Source organism: Hydra viridissima, unplaced genomic scaffold, assembly GCF_058129835.1.
Source record: "Hydra viridissima isolate aposymbiotic clone 2 unplaced genomic scaffold, HvirCarnegie_v1 scaffold_10, whole genome shotgun sequence".
NCBI classification, from domain to species: domain Eukaryota; kingdom Metazoa; phylum Cnidaria; class Hydrozoa; order Anthoathecata; family Hydridae; genus Hydra; species Hydra viridissima.
In genome coordinates this window covers 13,494,856-13,510,976 of record NW_028324309.1, presented here as the reverse complement: position 1 = coordinate 13,510,976, position 16,121 = coordinate 13,494,856, and the positions used below count along the sequence as shown (strand labels likewise).

Sequence of the window (16,121 nt, the reverse complement as noted above, 5' to 3'; positions counted from 1 at the left end):
TATACGAAGGAATATAAAATGGTCTGTATAAAATACCCTACATATACTTTACAGTAAGGAATAATTCTACTGGCTTGATAAAGATAACAAATGGTTAAAAATATTTTTTAATAACTATGAATATGTATAGATTTTTTTTGTTTTTCACAATTTATACAGTTAATTATTTCAGTTGATGTATATTATAACACTGTGAAAAACTTTAATTTGTAAATTTTAAAGAAATATAATGATATTATATAAAGTATTAAGCAAATTTATAAATGTATTTTTTGATTATTTGCTCCTTGTTTAATGATAACGAGTCTGAGCAAAGTGTACAGATTTTTTTTTGTTAAAAGAAATAAAGTTACTAGGGTTGGTCTCCACATATCATTAGCTAATTTTTTGCAAGTAAATTTGTTAAGGGTATTGTAGGTATGCAACAAGAAACTTTAATAAAGTTTTTTTCGCAGAAGAGGTTGATAAAAAAAAAAAAAAAAATTCTGTAAGTTATAATTATAATTTTGTGCTCTTATTGTGAAGCAAGTTAGCAAATAAATTGGAAACTTATTATCTAACTTAATGTAATTCCTAGTTGCATCTCTAGCATTTTGAAATGCTTAGTTACTATTACTTTTTTTTATTTTCAAGTGCTGAAATGAGACTTTCAAGTATGAAATTAAAATGTATTGTAAATTATAGATGCAAATCTGATATAATTCATCATTTAAAAATTGTTTTCTGATTTATATAATTCATGGAAAGCCTACTCCTGTTAATTAGTAAATGAACCTTCCATAATATTAGTTAAGCGAATTCAAAACCCAGGGAAGACACACAGAAAAGTTATCAATCAGTAATCCCTATTTCCAAAATTGTCAAAGTTTTAGAACTCCATGAAATATTCAGTTCCTTTGGATTCCATTCCAAAGTTATCTAGGCTTTGTTGATAGATTGTGTTAAAAAGGAAGCTAGAAGAAAAAGTTGGGGAGATCAGTCAGTAGAACTTGAGTTTTAAAGTTCTGTTAGGTTTTGGAGTGTTATATTTTAGTAATAAAATTATCAGATTTTCTAGAAAGTATTCTTTTATTTTGCCATTTCCCATATATTTAAGTCGTAATAATATTTTTCAATCCACTTTATTCATCTGATGCTTCTTTTTTCTTATTTCAAATCTGGGAAACAACAGTATTTAGATCAAAGAGACAATTCAGAGGTGTTAATTATGTAAATTATGTTGTAAATTATGTAAATAATGAACAACATAGGCTTTTTTTTTTAAAAAAAATATTTTTTTGTGAAAGCTGTTTTAAATGTAGTAATAAGTATATTTGTTTAATTTTTAAATCAAAATTTAATTTTTTTTTTTTTTTTTTGGGGGGTAAATTGGCCGTTTAGTACCCCCTTCCATACAACTGTATAGCATTTTTGTTTTGTTTTTTTTGGAACCTAACTTTCTGCTACTCATCTACACTGATTGTAATGATAAACGCTTTTTATAATGGAAATTTGTTAAAAATTTCTCCACTTTCTATTTATCTATATATGGGTGTTTTATGTACATCCAAAGGTTTTGAAATTTGACACTTGTCACTTCAAGTGCCAACATTCAAAAGGTATGGAAGAGCGGAAGCGTTACAAAAAAAAAAATTAAAAAAGCTGTTTTGTTTGTATGAAAATGTAAATTATTTTCTATTAATTGCTATATCGTAGTTACCGTAGTTACCCTCTTTAGTAACAAAAATCGAATTTTGTCTGGCCTAAACGGCAATAAATTTAAAATATGCTTTTGATAATCTAAAGAATCTTTCTATTTTTTGTGAAAACTCGATTTTTCTGGAAAGTTTAAATCCCTACTCCCACTTAATCCGATTTCTCTTCATTCAAAAATCTCATCAAGTCTTTAAAAAAAAAAAAAACTGAAAATTTTTTTTGAGCAAGATACAAAAAATGGCCTTAGAAAAACAAAAAATTATATTTTTTTGTATAATTGGACTTAGAGAATAGTTTCTTGAAAATCAGATTTTTTGTCTGCTTTAAAAAAAGATTTATAATCATAATGACTTTGCCTTAGTTGTTACTATTGAAATTAAGTAAATTTACATTAAATTCCTGAGGCAATAAACTCATAAATTTCTCTTAAAAAGTTTTAAAAAATAAGCATCAAATTGTTGGGTAGAGTAAATCATTTCCTTCTGTTTAACAAAATATTAAGATTTATGGTATCAAAAGCACTTCCGAGCAAACTGTGCTATTTATTTACGAAACTATAAATGACTCAAACTACACACAATTATACAATTCCAAAAAATTCTAAAAATAAAAAATATATTAACGTCATATATACCAACTTCCAGCGCAAACTTTAAAATCATTAAAAGTTCGCAAATTATCAGACAAATTTAACAAAACAAGTGCCAAGTAAACTTGTGTTTATAAGTTCATTCTAAAAACGCTTCTTATTGCAAGTGTAAAAAATCTCGTTGACGAACGTCTTCTGAGAGCATATTGCCAGCGAAAAGGATATTCAGAAACTTAAAAGGATAACAAAATGTCTAAACGATTAATTTTTTCTTCTATGGTCATTTTGAACATTATGTCGCCGTAATATCCGATGAAAAAGCCTTTATGGAAATAAAAAGCATGAACTTAATAAGGGCTAATTACGTCATACCAAGCGCTCTTTTAGTCGATTCATATACCACATAACTAACGCTTACAGCAGGAGCAACCTTTAAGAAATTAGGAAAAATACCGCGATACAACCCAGTCACCCCGTTTTCTCTGACGATTAATCTAATCATATCCATTGTACCTTTTGCACGATGGCCTTCAAAATTCGGGTCGTTAGCTAAAAAATAAAACTTTTATATTAATATAAACAACAAAATTATGTTCTTTTGTTCAATAATAGCATTTTAAGTTAACTGTAGCATGCAACATCTTCATTATGCGGCATCTTTATGTAATATCATCATTACTACGCACCAAACTCATTGATTGTATAAACTTCATTTACAATACAATCAAACAAGCTTTAAACAAATTATAATGCAGGTAAAATTAAAAAACAACACATTATATTATTAAATGCCAAAAAAGAATTAAGAAATGCTAAACTAACCTAGCAAATGCCTAATTAAGTTAAGGAATACTAAATTAGAATTGAAGACCTTAGAATTAGAAGTCCTTATGTATTTCTTTGTGTTATTTATTCACTAGAGAAAAACCGAGTATGGTCACCGGTATTTAAACCAACTTTTGTAGTTTCAACTGACAACTTTTCTCGTATTAAACTTAGATCTACACCAATGATGACGTAGTCGTTTTATTGCAAACATTTCTTTCGATCTAATCTATTTTTAACTGACACGAAGATTATTTAGCAATTGGTTGAAACTTGCATTAGTTAATGTTGTCGGTTGTATTTAAAATTTGATGGAGTGCAAAAAAATAAAATTTTAATAAAATATTAAAAATGACTTAAGTACTTTTAATGCTGAGGTCTTTTATTTTCTTTTCAGAACGCGTGAGTATAAAAATTTTTTAACAAAACTCACATTGAGCTTGTAGCTTTGTACGGACAAGGGACAATGGATAGCTTGCACACATGCCACAAGTGCACGAAATAGCTCCACAAAGAAGCATAACACCAACACCTGGGTTTGTTTCGTTTTTATGTTTGTTGGACCAGTTAACCTTTAAGGTCTAAAAAAAAAACAGATAGAATGAGGTGAACTTTTAACATTTCAAACAACTATCTTGTTGTTGCTGTAGATAATGCAACGATTTTCATTTTATGAATTTAAGTCTGATTTAGATTTATACAGTTTTTTTTTCTTGATGTTTAGACTGCTATTTATAAATATCAACGAGGTAGTCATTCCATCAATCAATTTAAACCTTTTATTTAATCAAATTCTTATTTTAACCAATACTTACTTCATAAACGCATAAGTCAATGCCAGCGTAAGGTACAACTCCTATTAAGCCTGGTACAAGTCCTTTGTAAAAACCTCTGAAACCGTTTTGACGAAAGATTTGTCTGGCGCAATCAAATAAACCATGGTATTGTCCAGTTTTAGCGATCGCTAATCTAGTTTTCATTACCTGTGAAGTAATAAAATAAATTTCAAATAGAAAAATCAAACTTAAAAAAAAATCCTTTTCATCATAACTCAAAAATGTCTTTTCTGATTGCATTTAAGAATAAAAAAAGTTTAATAAATGATTTATAAAGCTTTTACAATTTAATTTTTTACCTCCATTGGGTAAACTGAGAACTGCGAGCATATACCAGCCAATGAACCAGCCATAAATCTCTCTTGAACACCGAGCTGATTTTTATCGGTTTTAAAGAACTTTTTAATCTAAAATTATTTTTCAGGAATTTAAATACTATATAAGAATTTTTTTTTTAACTAATGAATAACTAACTTTAAGTGTTTGAGAATAATTTCTTACACGCTCATAAGCAAAAAACTTGATGGAAGATTCTGGAGCAATTTTCACGCAATTCACAAAATTACCACGCCACAATGACTTCATTCCTCCTTCTGTGTACATTTTAGAAAAACCCCGTGTAATGGACCACTTTTTATTTCCAGATTGAATCTAAAAAAATTTTAAAGATTTAATTAAACACTTGATAAACAATCATATCAATGAGTCAAAGTAATAAGTGCTCTTCTCATAAAAAATGTGTTATCATCAACAAAATAAAGGTTACTATAAGTCCTACTACCATAGAAAACACATACCTGTAACAAAACCTTTAGCCTGTCTAGAGGAGCTGTGAAAGTTCGTGAAACTAAAGTAGTAGAAATTTCATAGAATACAACTATATTCTTGGTGAGGATTCATCTTCTTATATTTAATGCCAATGCTACTCTAAATCTTTACATTCTTTACCCCTCTGCCCCAATAAACTCTGAAAATTCAATAAGCAAGATCAGAGGTGATCTTTAACTGTCAGGTCTTTTTATTTAAATAACAGTTTAAAAATGCCTTACCAACCCCAGCAACACCTCCAGCAAATAACTGCTTCCACCATATTCCTGCTCGCTTCTCCTCCTCAGTAAAATCAACAGGAACAAGCATATCATCACCCATATCAATGAACTAAAAAAAGTATCAACTATGAAAGGAGAGGATGAAAAAAAAGAACAAAAGAAATCTTACCTGTTCATAAACATTGTCATTAGTGATGTATTTTATAAAGTTACGGTAGAAAAAAAATGTAACAACAATCACAATATTTCATCAATTATCTTTCTCTTTCTTTGCTTGTCCATAGAAAATTAAGAACAATTTAAACAATGACGATAGAATGCTGATAGTTCTTATTATACATAACACTGACTGTAACCTCATCTACTTAACTGCTAAAGTGATGAAAACAAGCTGAACAAAACCAACAGTTAACAAACTTTTTAAACAAGAACAATTAAACAACTGAACAAAAAACTTTCCTGATTTTAAACTCACAAAACAAATAACTCATAATAATAATAATTCATACATAGTGTAATCACTTGTATACAACTACTTACAACATCAGTCCTTTTCAACTTGGAAGTTCTTGAAATTAGACATCTTTACATCTATAATCTTTTCTACCACACTGTACTAACATAAAGCTAAGTAACAACTATCAACATTTTATTAAATTGCTAAAAATTTTGTATCAATTTGGAATTTAGAAGAAATTTGTTTTTATAATAGTACCTATAAAAACAACAGTATATTATTTTACTTTTATGACTAAACACTAAAAATGATAAATGAAACTTGTCAATCATAAAATTAAGATTTTTACAGAGCAAAATATCAACATCAAACCAGTTGTTAATTATAATAATATTAGAGAACTTAAAAAAACCTTTATGCATATAGAAATTGGTCATACTTTTATTGGGCCTTTACTCATTTTTTTTTAAATCTAAAAGGAGAGCTAAACTAACTCTTTTAACAAGTTTCTTTCTCAAAGGAGAATTAGTGAAATTCCTACCAAAGATATTATTCTTAGCAAAGAAAATTTTTATGGTAAGAAGAATGTTAGCTGCACCAACACACAATTGTAGATTATGCATAAGAACCCATGAAAGATCCTTTAATTCAAAGCTAAAAAAATTGCAATCAGAGGATAGCCCAAATTTTATGACTGAGATTTGTAATATTAACCGTATTTAGTTTAAATAAAAGATGACTGAGATTTGTTCTATTAATTGTATTTATTTCAAATAAAAGATGACCAAGATTTGTTCTATTAATTGTATTTATTTCAAATAAAAGATGACCAAGATTTGTACTATTAATTGTATTTATTTCAAATAAAAGATGACCAAGATTTGTTCTATTAATTGTATTTATTTCAAATAAAAGATGACCAAGATTTGTTCTATTAATTGTATTTATTTCAAATAAAAGATGACTTAGATATGTACTACTAACTGTATTTAATACTAAGTGTAAACTATTTAGTCTTGGGATTAAAAACAACAGATTTTGCATTGCACACATCTGAATAAAACTAGTAAGCAACAAAAAAAAAAAAAACAACTATGCAGAGTAACTACTTCTGACAAAATTTGTGGAATGCAAGTTAACAACACTTTGAAGTATTCAAAAAGTTAAACACTAAAATAAAAAAATTGGTCTTTTTTCTTTCTAATATCAAATGTTAACAGTAAAAACTCTAAGTACAAACTTAAACTCTGTTAATAAAAGACTAAGGAAAGCATATCATGCTCACTTCACTAAAAAAAATTTTGAATTCTACAAATGGTAATAAGTAGTTGTTAAAATCCTTTTTTAAATTCATATTTAGAGTTCTAATTTAAGTATGAAATTAACAAAGTGTCACATAACTTCTCATTTCTGGTTTTCTTGAGAGAATTTTACATACTATACTAGTTATATGCATAATTCTTAAGCATTTCAATTTCATGGAACTTACACCGGAGTGCCTCCAGAACTTGACCATATCTTTTATGTCTTTTGCATTTGGATTTAACAAATGAAATTTCTTCCATTCGTTCCAATCAATTTGCAAAGAACCATTAGTATCCATTCTAAAAACAAAAATAAAGTAAAGCTAATTGCAAACAATCTTCAAATTTGAACATTTGCAAATACTTGATTACAATTCAACTTCATAAACATACATTATATATATTTAACTTCATAATTCACAATTAGCATCTTTTATTAAACTAATCGTGAAAGAAACATCATAGTAGCACTAATCAGAACATCATAGTAGTACTAATCAAATGTTGAGTTCATAGACTCAGGATTCAAACAACAATTACACAGGGTATTCTATTTTAAATTTTGCGTTGTTTAGACACTTAAAATCAGAAGTTTTATACATTTATTGGTTTGAAAATTTATTGGAACTAAAGACTTCTTCATTTTGTTTTTAGAGGTTTGATTTGCTATCTTAAACCCTGATATACATTTGCTTAAAAGCGTTTTTAAAGTTTAATAATGTAAACGAAGAGAAAGTGAAGAATAATTTTTTCTTGAAGAGACTATTTTGCATTTTACTTACTTGTTAAAGAGTATATTTACTTGTTCAGTTTGTACATTTAAACCTAGATTACGAAGAGTGCTTTCCAGCTCATCACGTGAAACAGTACCTTTATGAAAGAGAAATATAACTCATAACATTATTTAACAATGAAAAATCACTAAATTTGTCAACTGATAGAAACAGAAAAAAAAACTTTATAAAGCCAGAATATCATAGACATAATTTTTTAAATAACAAACTTGCACAGAGAATTTATTTATTTTAGTTTTTAACATATTTTCAACTTAAAATTAAACTAAACTAATATAAATCGTTATTTCTCTAAGAATACAAAATAAAAAAGATTATTATCAGTAAGAATAAAAACTCAATAACTTCAATATCTCTCTAAGAATACAAACCAAAATCAGCTTCATAATCTCAATAAGAATACGAGCTAAAACAATTTTTTTATCTAGTAAAGAATACAAAAGAAAATAAACATGTTTGATTATTATATGCTTGAAAAAAAACATCCACAATTACTGCAATACAGTTTCTTTACAGTAAAAAAAATATTTGAGTTCAATTTAAATTTAAAAAGTAACTTATAAATGCTAGTAGAAATTTCATTTGTTTGATGAAGGGGTTCTAATTTACAACTTGAATTTTCGAATAGTTTATGCAATTTAACATCATATTTTATAATCTCAAATCTTATTACCATGTGGGAAGCTACTAGAACCTTTTCAATAGTTTATAATGATGTGATCCTTACAATAATCAGTACCCCATTTATAATAACTGCAAAGATTAGCTGCAGAGATATTGTAGTAATTGTAATGATTATAGCAGTGCAACAATTTAATACACTTAATAACAGTGTTTACTATTACTACTAACGCGATTATTATAAATTGTAGCCATAGTAAACTCTCCCTCAGTGATTGTTGTAATTACTGTATTTACTGAAAATTTTCTATAAACTTAAAGCAAAAAAAGAACATCAGCTGTAAATGGTCAAACTTAGAACAACTTTTTTTACCAGAATTATTGGTATCAATGCTTTTGAAGATCAACCACAATTTATGCTCATGCTCTTCATAGTAATTCAAGAACTCTTCAAGTGACAACTGATTATCTTTTGAAACATCACCACTGTCAATTATTTTCTAAATATGCAATAATTAATAAATATAACATACATATAAAGCATACAGATAACACAGGTCAATACAATTTTTGCTTTCTTTTATTTGAGAGTTGTTTTAGGTAATTATATGGGTTGCAACCTTTTTTACCTATCACATCAAACATTTATTCTGCAGTATACCCCTATTTATGATATGAAGTTTAAACACATTGCATAGTCAAGATAATTTAACCATAGTCCTCAAAGCTAATTACAAACAAATCTGAAACTAGGAAGTATAACATAATAAAGTTTAAAAAAAAAAGAGTAACAATTAACAAATAACTAGCAGGAATATATGTATTTTATGTTGGGAATACCTTTTTGAATACCCAACAGTTATCTGCAAGCATATGTATGTCCTATTGGCCTTTATACCTCTCCTCTATAACCTTAATGTCTTGATAAAAGCATTCACATCATTCATCACTCACATCACAAAAATTAGCAGGGAATTCATCAAAGTGACTGTTAAAGAATGGAACCTTTTTGCTTGTGCTGCAACTTTATTGGTGATAACTCTTAAGCAAGGATTCTACAACATATTTGCAATTTTCTTATTTTTAATTCTCCAAAACATTTTTCACAACATCCATAAAATATTTTTATGCTCTTCTTTCTATGTCAGACATTGAGTTTGTGATTTGTGAGTTATTCATAAACTTTCTCATTTTTGGTACATCAAAAACACCTTTTTTTTTTGTTATAATTCAAACCAAGAAATACAGAACTAATATACTTGAAACAATCACTCTTCATGTTAAAAGCTTAAAGAAATTGCTTCATTAAGCCTAACTTGGTATGAATGGGAAGAAAAATGATTTTTTTCTCCCTTTACTGATTATTGCTCTACTCTTCTTTTTCTTTTTTTTTTTTAATTAAAAAAAATAAATAAATAAACCAGCCTTACACTGACTGGCCAAACTTCCTGTTCCAAATATTTATCCTTAGCTTAGCTATCCTATAAACACAGGAGGCATATATTTTGTATATCCTCTAATCAAGTAAAAAGTTAATCATTTTAAGATCCATACAAATGACCCCTTACATTTATCATATCTGAGTAAAAATAGCATTCTTTTTGTGTTCATATTTCTCTTTGTGTTGCACAGAATGACCAGTAGAAATTGCAACAAATTAATTTTCATTATGGAATTAAAAACACTTTAGGCTCTTCATTGAACTATCTTTAAACAGCTGCCATTCATTATGATCATTGTTAATAATATTACATGGGAATGACTCCACATTCATTTATGATTACTTACACGTACTTAAATTGAAACTAACTCTTTTTTATTTTCACAATAGAGAATAATAGTTAACTGTATTAAATAGATTTCACAATGAAAATCAGATAATGTTTTTATTTAGATTTTGCAAAATTATATCTGGAGTAGACCCATCTATAGAACCAAAATTTTGTGAAATAGGCAAAAACTGACGCCATTTCTGAAATCAGCAACCCCAAACTTAAAACAGCTACAAAAAGGTCTCTAAAAAACCACCAAAAATATTTCATATCATTTTGTGTGATTCTGAACTAATTAATATTATTTGATGTTTTAAGAAAGGATTTAAAATAAAATTCTTTAAAACATAAAAAATTATTGATTTTTAAAACTCAAGTCTCTTAGTAAAACTCTACCGTTCACTTTTTAAAATCAAAAGAAATTTTAAAATAAAAAAAAAAACTTTATATCAGTTGAATTATATAGTATAACTATTTGAAATAGTAAGCAATAGTGCCTCAAATATTTATACAAATATTTTACAAAAACACAACTGTTGACATAAATTCTTAAATATAAATATGTTCTTAAATTTTAATCAAATGAAAAATAAAAAATTTCTTTTAGAAAGAAGTAATTCATAATGATGCTGATGATCATTTTCAAAAATTTTGATTTGTTTAAAGGTGTTTTAACATGTTTATTTTAAAATTAGACCTTGTGAAAAGATTTCTCAGGCATAAAATACAAGATGCCAACATGCTAAAAGTTTTAAGTATCCTTAGATACTTTATCATAGGGAGGACAGAGGATGAGGAGGTATTGGGTTACAATGAAATACAATGCTTTGACTTTTAAATTTTCTCACCATCAATAGACATTCTTTCAAATTGGTAAATTTAAAAGAAATCAAAAAAGTAATGCTGTTGATAAATAGACATCCACAATAGATAATCAAAAAAAGTTTAGATTTATAATCACTCACAGTTTTTAAAATAGAAAACAAATTTCACCTAAAATTTTTTTTGATCTACAGCATTATCATAGATATTTTATACAATAAATTATGCAAATTTCTCCGTTCTTGGTGTTAGCCAAAATTAAACTCAAGATTGCTGAAAGATATTATCAAAATTCGCTTTGAACTTTTTTAACATTGAAATGTTTTGATAGGAGAAATAATCTTTCTAGATTGAAAAGCAATCTTTCTAGATTAGAAAAATTTGATTCCCACCTTTGGATAAGATTTTCTATAATTTTCTTTGGATAAGAAAACTTTGTAGGTAAAAAGCAATCTTTTGTTTTATTTTATATAACATAACATTTTTGTATTAGGATATTTTTATCACCTAGAAGTTCAAGCCTATAGCCTTTTTTAATTTATTAATAAAATATGCAGTCATTCTAACTTTAAGCATGGGAAATTTGTTTGGTTAACATAAAAATTTACAATACAACATCAAAAACAAATGAATCACATAGTTTAAAAAAAACTTAAAGTTCATAACTTTTAAAGAAGTTCACATAAACTAGACTTTTAAAAGAGTGGCATTTACCAAGCAAAAGTTAAATAAATTAGGGTAAAGAGAAAAAATTGAAGAAAGAACATCAGAATAAAGTTTACTATAGCAATTAAGGTAAAAATTAAAAAGTAACTTTAGAAAAAGACTATTTGAATTAAGTATAAAACCTATTTTTATAGAGTTTGGGAGGGCGTCCAAAAAAGGATACACTGGTATATAATGGAACTAATTCTATGTTTTAGTATAATATTTAAGCTGTTATAAGTAAATGGTTGTAATGCTAACACTTTGTCCTATTATTAGAGTAGTAGAAAAAGAGTTGGGGAGAGATCATGATGTTGGCTCTAGACAAGTAAACAAAAATAAACTAATTAATAAAAGTTTTTGAAGAAAAATGTTAAGGCTTGTTATCAAAAGCTTTTTGAAACCTTGGATTTAAGTTTCTCTTTTCTTCTTTTTTTCTATATCAAAAGCTTCTTTTATATTTTCTGTAATATCAATTAGAGTGTAAAGTATAGAATGGTTTTACAAAGTTTTAAATAAGCTTACTGTTACTCTTGTATGCATTTTATGTTCTTATTATTTTTAAAGGTACTTAAAACTTTTTGCTAAAAAAAAAAAAAAAAAAAAAATTTAAGAGTTTTTAGCTTTAGAATATTGAAAAAATGCTACAGTATAGTTAAAATGCTAGTTTTTGAAGTAGGTTTCAATTTTGACTTTTTGTTGTTAAGTTATAGTATTTGATTAATAAACGAGGCTTAAAAAGTATATTTTGATCATGCACAAAATGCATAGCCATATGTATTTTTTTTTTATGCAGGTTTAATTGTCAACTTAAACTTGCCTAAAAAGATTCTCAAATAAACAAACAGCAAGATTTATACGAAAAATAATTTCTATTATCTCTTTTTCTGTTGTTGATTTTTATAGTAGCTACCTAAACAAGTTACATGCGTTTTAATTTCTAAATACCTGAGCTTGGTCTGGAAGATGAAGAACACCAAGTTTTTTCAGACCTTTAGATAGCTCATGAACATCAATACAGCCATCTCCATTTACATCAAGTGTACGGAATAGTTCAGAAACTTCTTTTTTATCTATATTATAAATTTCGTTTATTTTTTCTGCAAATTTATCTACAGAGACTGCCATTTTGCTATTGATACACCAGTACAATTTGTCTTAAATCAGCGGACTTTTGAAATGGTTTTAAGCGTCAATTGCTTTTCCTTTTTCTAATTTTATCTGCTCTCAAATAAATATTTTAAAATGTTACTAATTTATAGGTAATGACCATAGCACTAAAAATGGGAAATTTTTGTAGATTCTTTAATAAAAGTAATTATCAACGTTTTTCTTTCTTTAATAGCAAGTGTTTTTTTTTAAGATGTGGGTATAGATGTTCCTGGAGTTGTTGGTGTGAATAGCGGAGGAGGAAGGGAAGGGAAGGGAAAGGAAAGGGGGGAGGGGAACAAGATTATGCATCTTATTGAATAGAATGCACTTTAACATTGTCTTAAAATGCATGTAAAACCATTGAAGTTCGTTTCATATAATATAATTGACTTTCAATGCAGTTTTATGAAGAAACTAATTTTAAAAATTATTACACTTCATATTATTATAAAACAATTTAATTTAAAAGTTGTTATGATTTTTTTCTATATTTTTATAAGTTAGTGTCATAAAACTAAAGCTTAAGCAATCAAAAGAATCAGTAGAAAAAGCTATCAAATGAATCATTTAAAAAGTGTCAAATTATAACTCCAAGAACTTTAAATAGGTGAATCATCGCTAAACGAAAATTGACATCAGCTTTAAAGATAGTTAATTATACTTATGACGATTTGGGATTCTAAGAAGTATTCTCCTAATCAACCCCCCCCCCCCTTTCTCTTTGGGATAGTATACCCTTTGTTTAAAAAAAAGTTACTCTAACTCTTAAGCTATCCTGATAACCTAATCCTACCCTATCTTTAAACCTAGCCTAAACCTCATATCTAAATTTAAACACAACAGGAGAATTTTTAAAAAAATTCAAAGTATTGATTTTACCCTGAGGACAAGAAATAGCTATAAAAAATTATACTGCTTAATGTCAGTGATTGATTAGCTTCCATAGATTTTCCAGAGATTTTGTGACAACGAAACTTTTTTATTATTTACTATTTTTATAACTGCTCTGCTTTTTTTTTTGTTGTTTACAAACATTTAATACTCCGAAATTTTTTTTTTAAATTAAACACGAATACTGGACACACTTTCTTTTATTTCAATAGTGCTATAATCATTTGTGTTAGTCTAACACGCTGTGAGATTTTTTGTACAAATGCGTAAACAGAGTAGATAAGGTACTTTAACATTGTCAAAAGAATATCCGATATCACAGTATCATAAGAGAACTATTCAAATAGTAAATAACTTAAGCAATCATTTACACACAAACTTCCTTTTCACAAACACTCACACAAGTATATATTGAAATTGTATGATTTATTTCATACTATTACATTTTTATAAATATTATTTGAATAATCTATTTAATCAAAAAAACTTTTCCTACACCACGTTGTACAATCCTAACAAAATTTTCTGCTTTTTTATCTGCTAAGTGCTACAATAGCACTTACAAACATGTTGTTTCTGCGAACCGTTGAGGAGGCAAAGGTTTCCGTATCACAACGCATAGCTAAACCCATTCCATGATCTTTTAATTCTCCGACAAATACCTGTACTATAACTCGATAAAGGCTTTCTTCAACATTAAAATAGTTTTTTATGTGATGCTCGAGTTCTTGACTAATTTTTCTAGATCTGGTAATTGATAGACTTGCATCATACGTCATGTTTTCAGTATTCTGTTCTATGACTTTTGAAATGAGGTTTCCAAAAAAGGTATAATCAACTGTAATACTTTCCTTATCCTGGTTTTCAATCCGAACAATATTTAAAAAAGAATCGATTTCTTCGTCTTGTTTTGAAAGCTTTTCTGACGCATTAAGTTTAGGGGAATGAGATCTGTTGTTGGCGTCTTCAGTGAGAATCGGAACATCCTGTATTAAGCTGTGCTTGCAGTTATTTAATGTAAGTTCATTGTTACCATAATTTTCTTTACGATGTGTTAAGTAGGTAGAATTCTCTGAGAAAGCTCTAAGTCTTCCAAAAGTTTTATTGTTTGTAGGTAGCGACAACAAAGAGCAATCCTGCTCTACTCTGGGTTCACCACTGTAAGCTGTTGGTTTCAACTGAGGTGGGGTCAAAAAGATAGATTTTGACATTTCTAATGAAATTTCCTTTCTTTCTTTCAATAAATCAGGGCTGAGTAACTCTATTGCAACGTTGCGCAGTAATTGGGAAGATTTACATAATGCATTGGTCGTCCGGTGGTTTTCTACAGGTTCATTTTGACTCCCGTTTGATGATTCATTGTTTGAAAAACAGTTGCTTAATCTTTTTTCAATCACTGATCTTGATTTCTTGATTTTCGGCACAAATTTATTAACAGTTGATGTAATGCTGTTCCACGACTTCGGTCTTGAACTAACATCTAGTTTATGATCAGATTTAGGTGCTACTGACAACATATAATGGCTTTTTCAAACTACCGTACGATAAACTACGAAAGTGTTGAAAATAATTGAATAACTTGTTTTAAAACACATTGAAACGTTTCAGCAAACAGTAAAATAAGTCTTTAGAGATTTATTATATATAGGCTAATTACCTCTCAGTGTTTACCATTTAATGCATATCCGTTTTTGTTTTGCAGTAATATTTTCGGGAAGAGCAAACGCATTATTTAATATGGAGAACGTTACGCCTTCGCAGTGTATTAATAAAATCAAAAAATTAGAAAAAATTTTGACGTAAAAAAATTTAACGTTCAATTCAATTTTAGACCGTTAGAGCTCGAATGCTATTGAAGTAAGAAAAACAAGAATGAGTAAAAAGAACTTGTAGTAATAATACGTTAGTTTGAAGCTTGGAGTTAAGTCGAATATAATCTCTTACTGTATGTAAAGTGTGGTGTGGGTTTGTTTAAAGTGCTTCTTAAGCACGAAATTACTAATAGTTTCACATGGATTTATTAGTAGTAATTTCGATGATGTAAAAATTTTATTATTACTTATATAAATTTTTAACTGCAAATAAAGTTTTTCAAATTCTTTTAATTTTTCCGGTTAATCTTGTTATAACGCGTGAATCCCTCAAAAGAAAGTAGTTGTTAAGTAACATATAAATGGTCAAGTTACACGTAACTCGTTAGGTGTTTATTGTCTTAAGGTTTCCTAGGGGACAGAGTTAATTGCAAGATTGGTGATAACAATAGTTAAAGCGTAGTGATTTAAATAAATAGATTTCGACATTTTTTATATCTCCTCTGCTGTACATTTAGCTGCTTTAACAATAGCACAAACAAACATGTCGTCAGTATTAACGATCGAAGATGCAAATAAATCGCCAAGCGGTTCGAAAGAACACTGAGTAGCGAAGCAAAAACCATTATCTTTGAGTGCACCAAGGAATACTTGTGCCACCACCTTGTATACAATCGTATCGTGCGATAAATTTTCTTTGACAGTATTCACTAACTCTTCGCTAATATGCTGTGATCTACTTATCGATAAGACTGGATCATAAGACATAAGCTTTGTCGTTTCTTTTAACGTTTCTAA

General features: G+C 27.8%; 1 protein-coding gene across 2 annotated transcripts; it reads right to left on the bottom strand.

Annotated features, from left to right (window-relative positions):
- Positions 1–2,198: 2,198 nt before the first annotated feature.
- LOC145181459 (mitochondrial adenyl nucleotide antiporter SLC25A24-B-like) lies at positions 2,199–12,864 on the bottom strand. Of its 2 annotated transcripts, XM_090100309.1 has the most exons (11): positions 12,418–12,864; positions 8,544–8,670; positions 7,538–7,625; positions 6,941–7,055; positions 4,995–5,103; positions 4,743–4,792; positions 4,447–4,596; positions 4,245–4,352; positions 3,925–4,092; positions 3,543–3,690; positions 2,199–2,833 (listed from the first exon to the last, which is right to left on the bottom strand). In XM_090100309.1, exons 1-11 carry the CDS (start codon positions 12,595–12,597, stop codon positions 2,646–2,648), a joined length of 1,431 nt encoding a protein of 476 aa, XP_089956435.1. In that variant the 5' UTR covers positions 12,598–12,864; the 3' UTR covers positions 2,199–2,645. The 2 variants fall into 2 exon arrangements, with proteins under 2 accessions (XP_089956435.1, XP_089956436.1); XM_090100310.1 differs by lacking the exons at positions 6,941–7,055; positions 7,538–7,625; positions 8,544–8,670; positions 12,418–12,864 and adding an exon at positions 5,535–5,656.
- Positions 12,865–16,121: the final 3,257 nt, after the last annotated feature.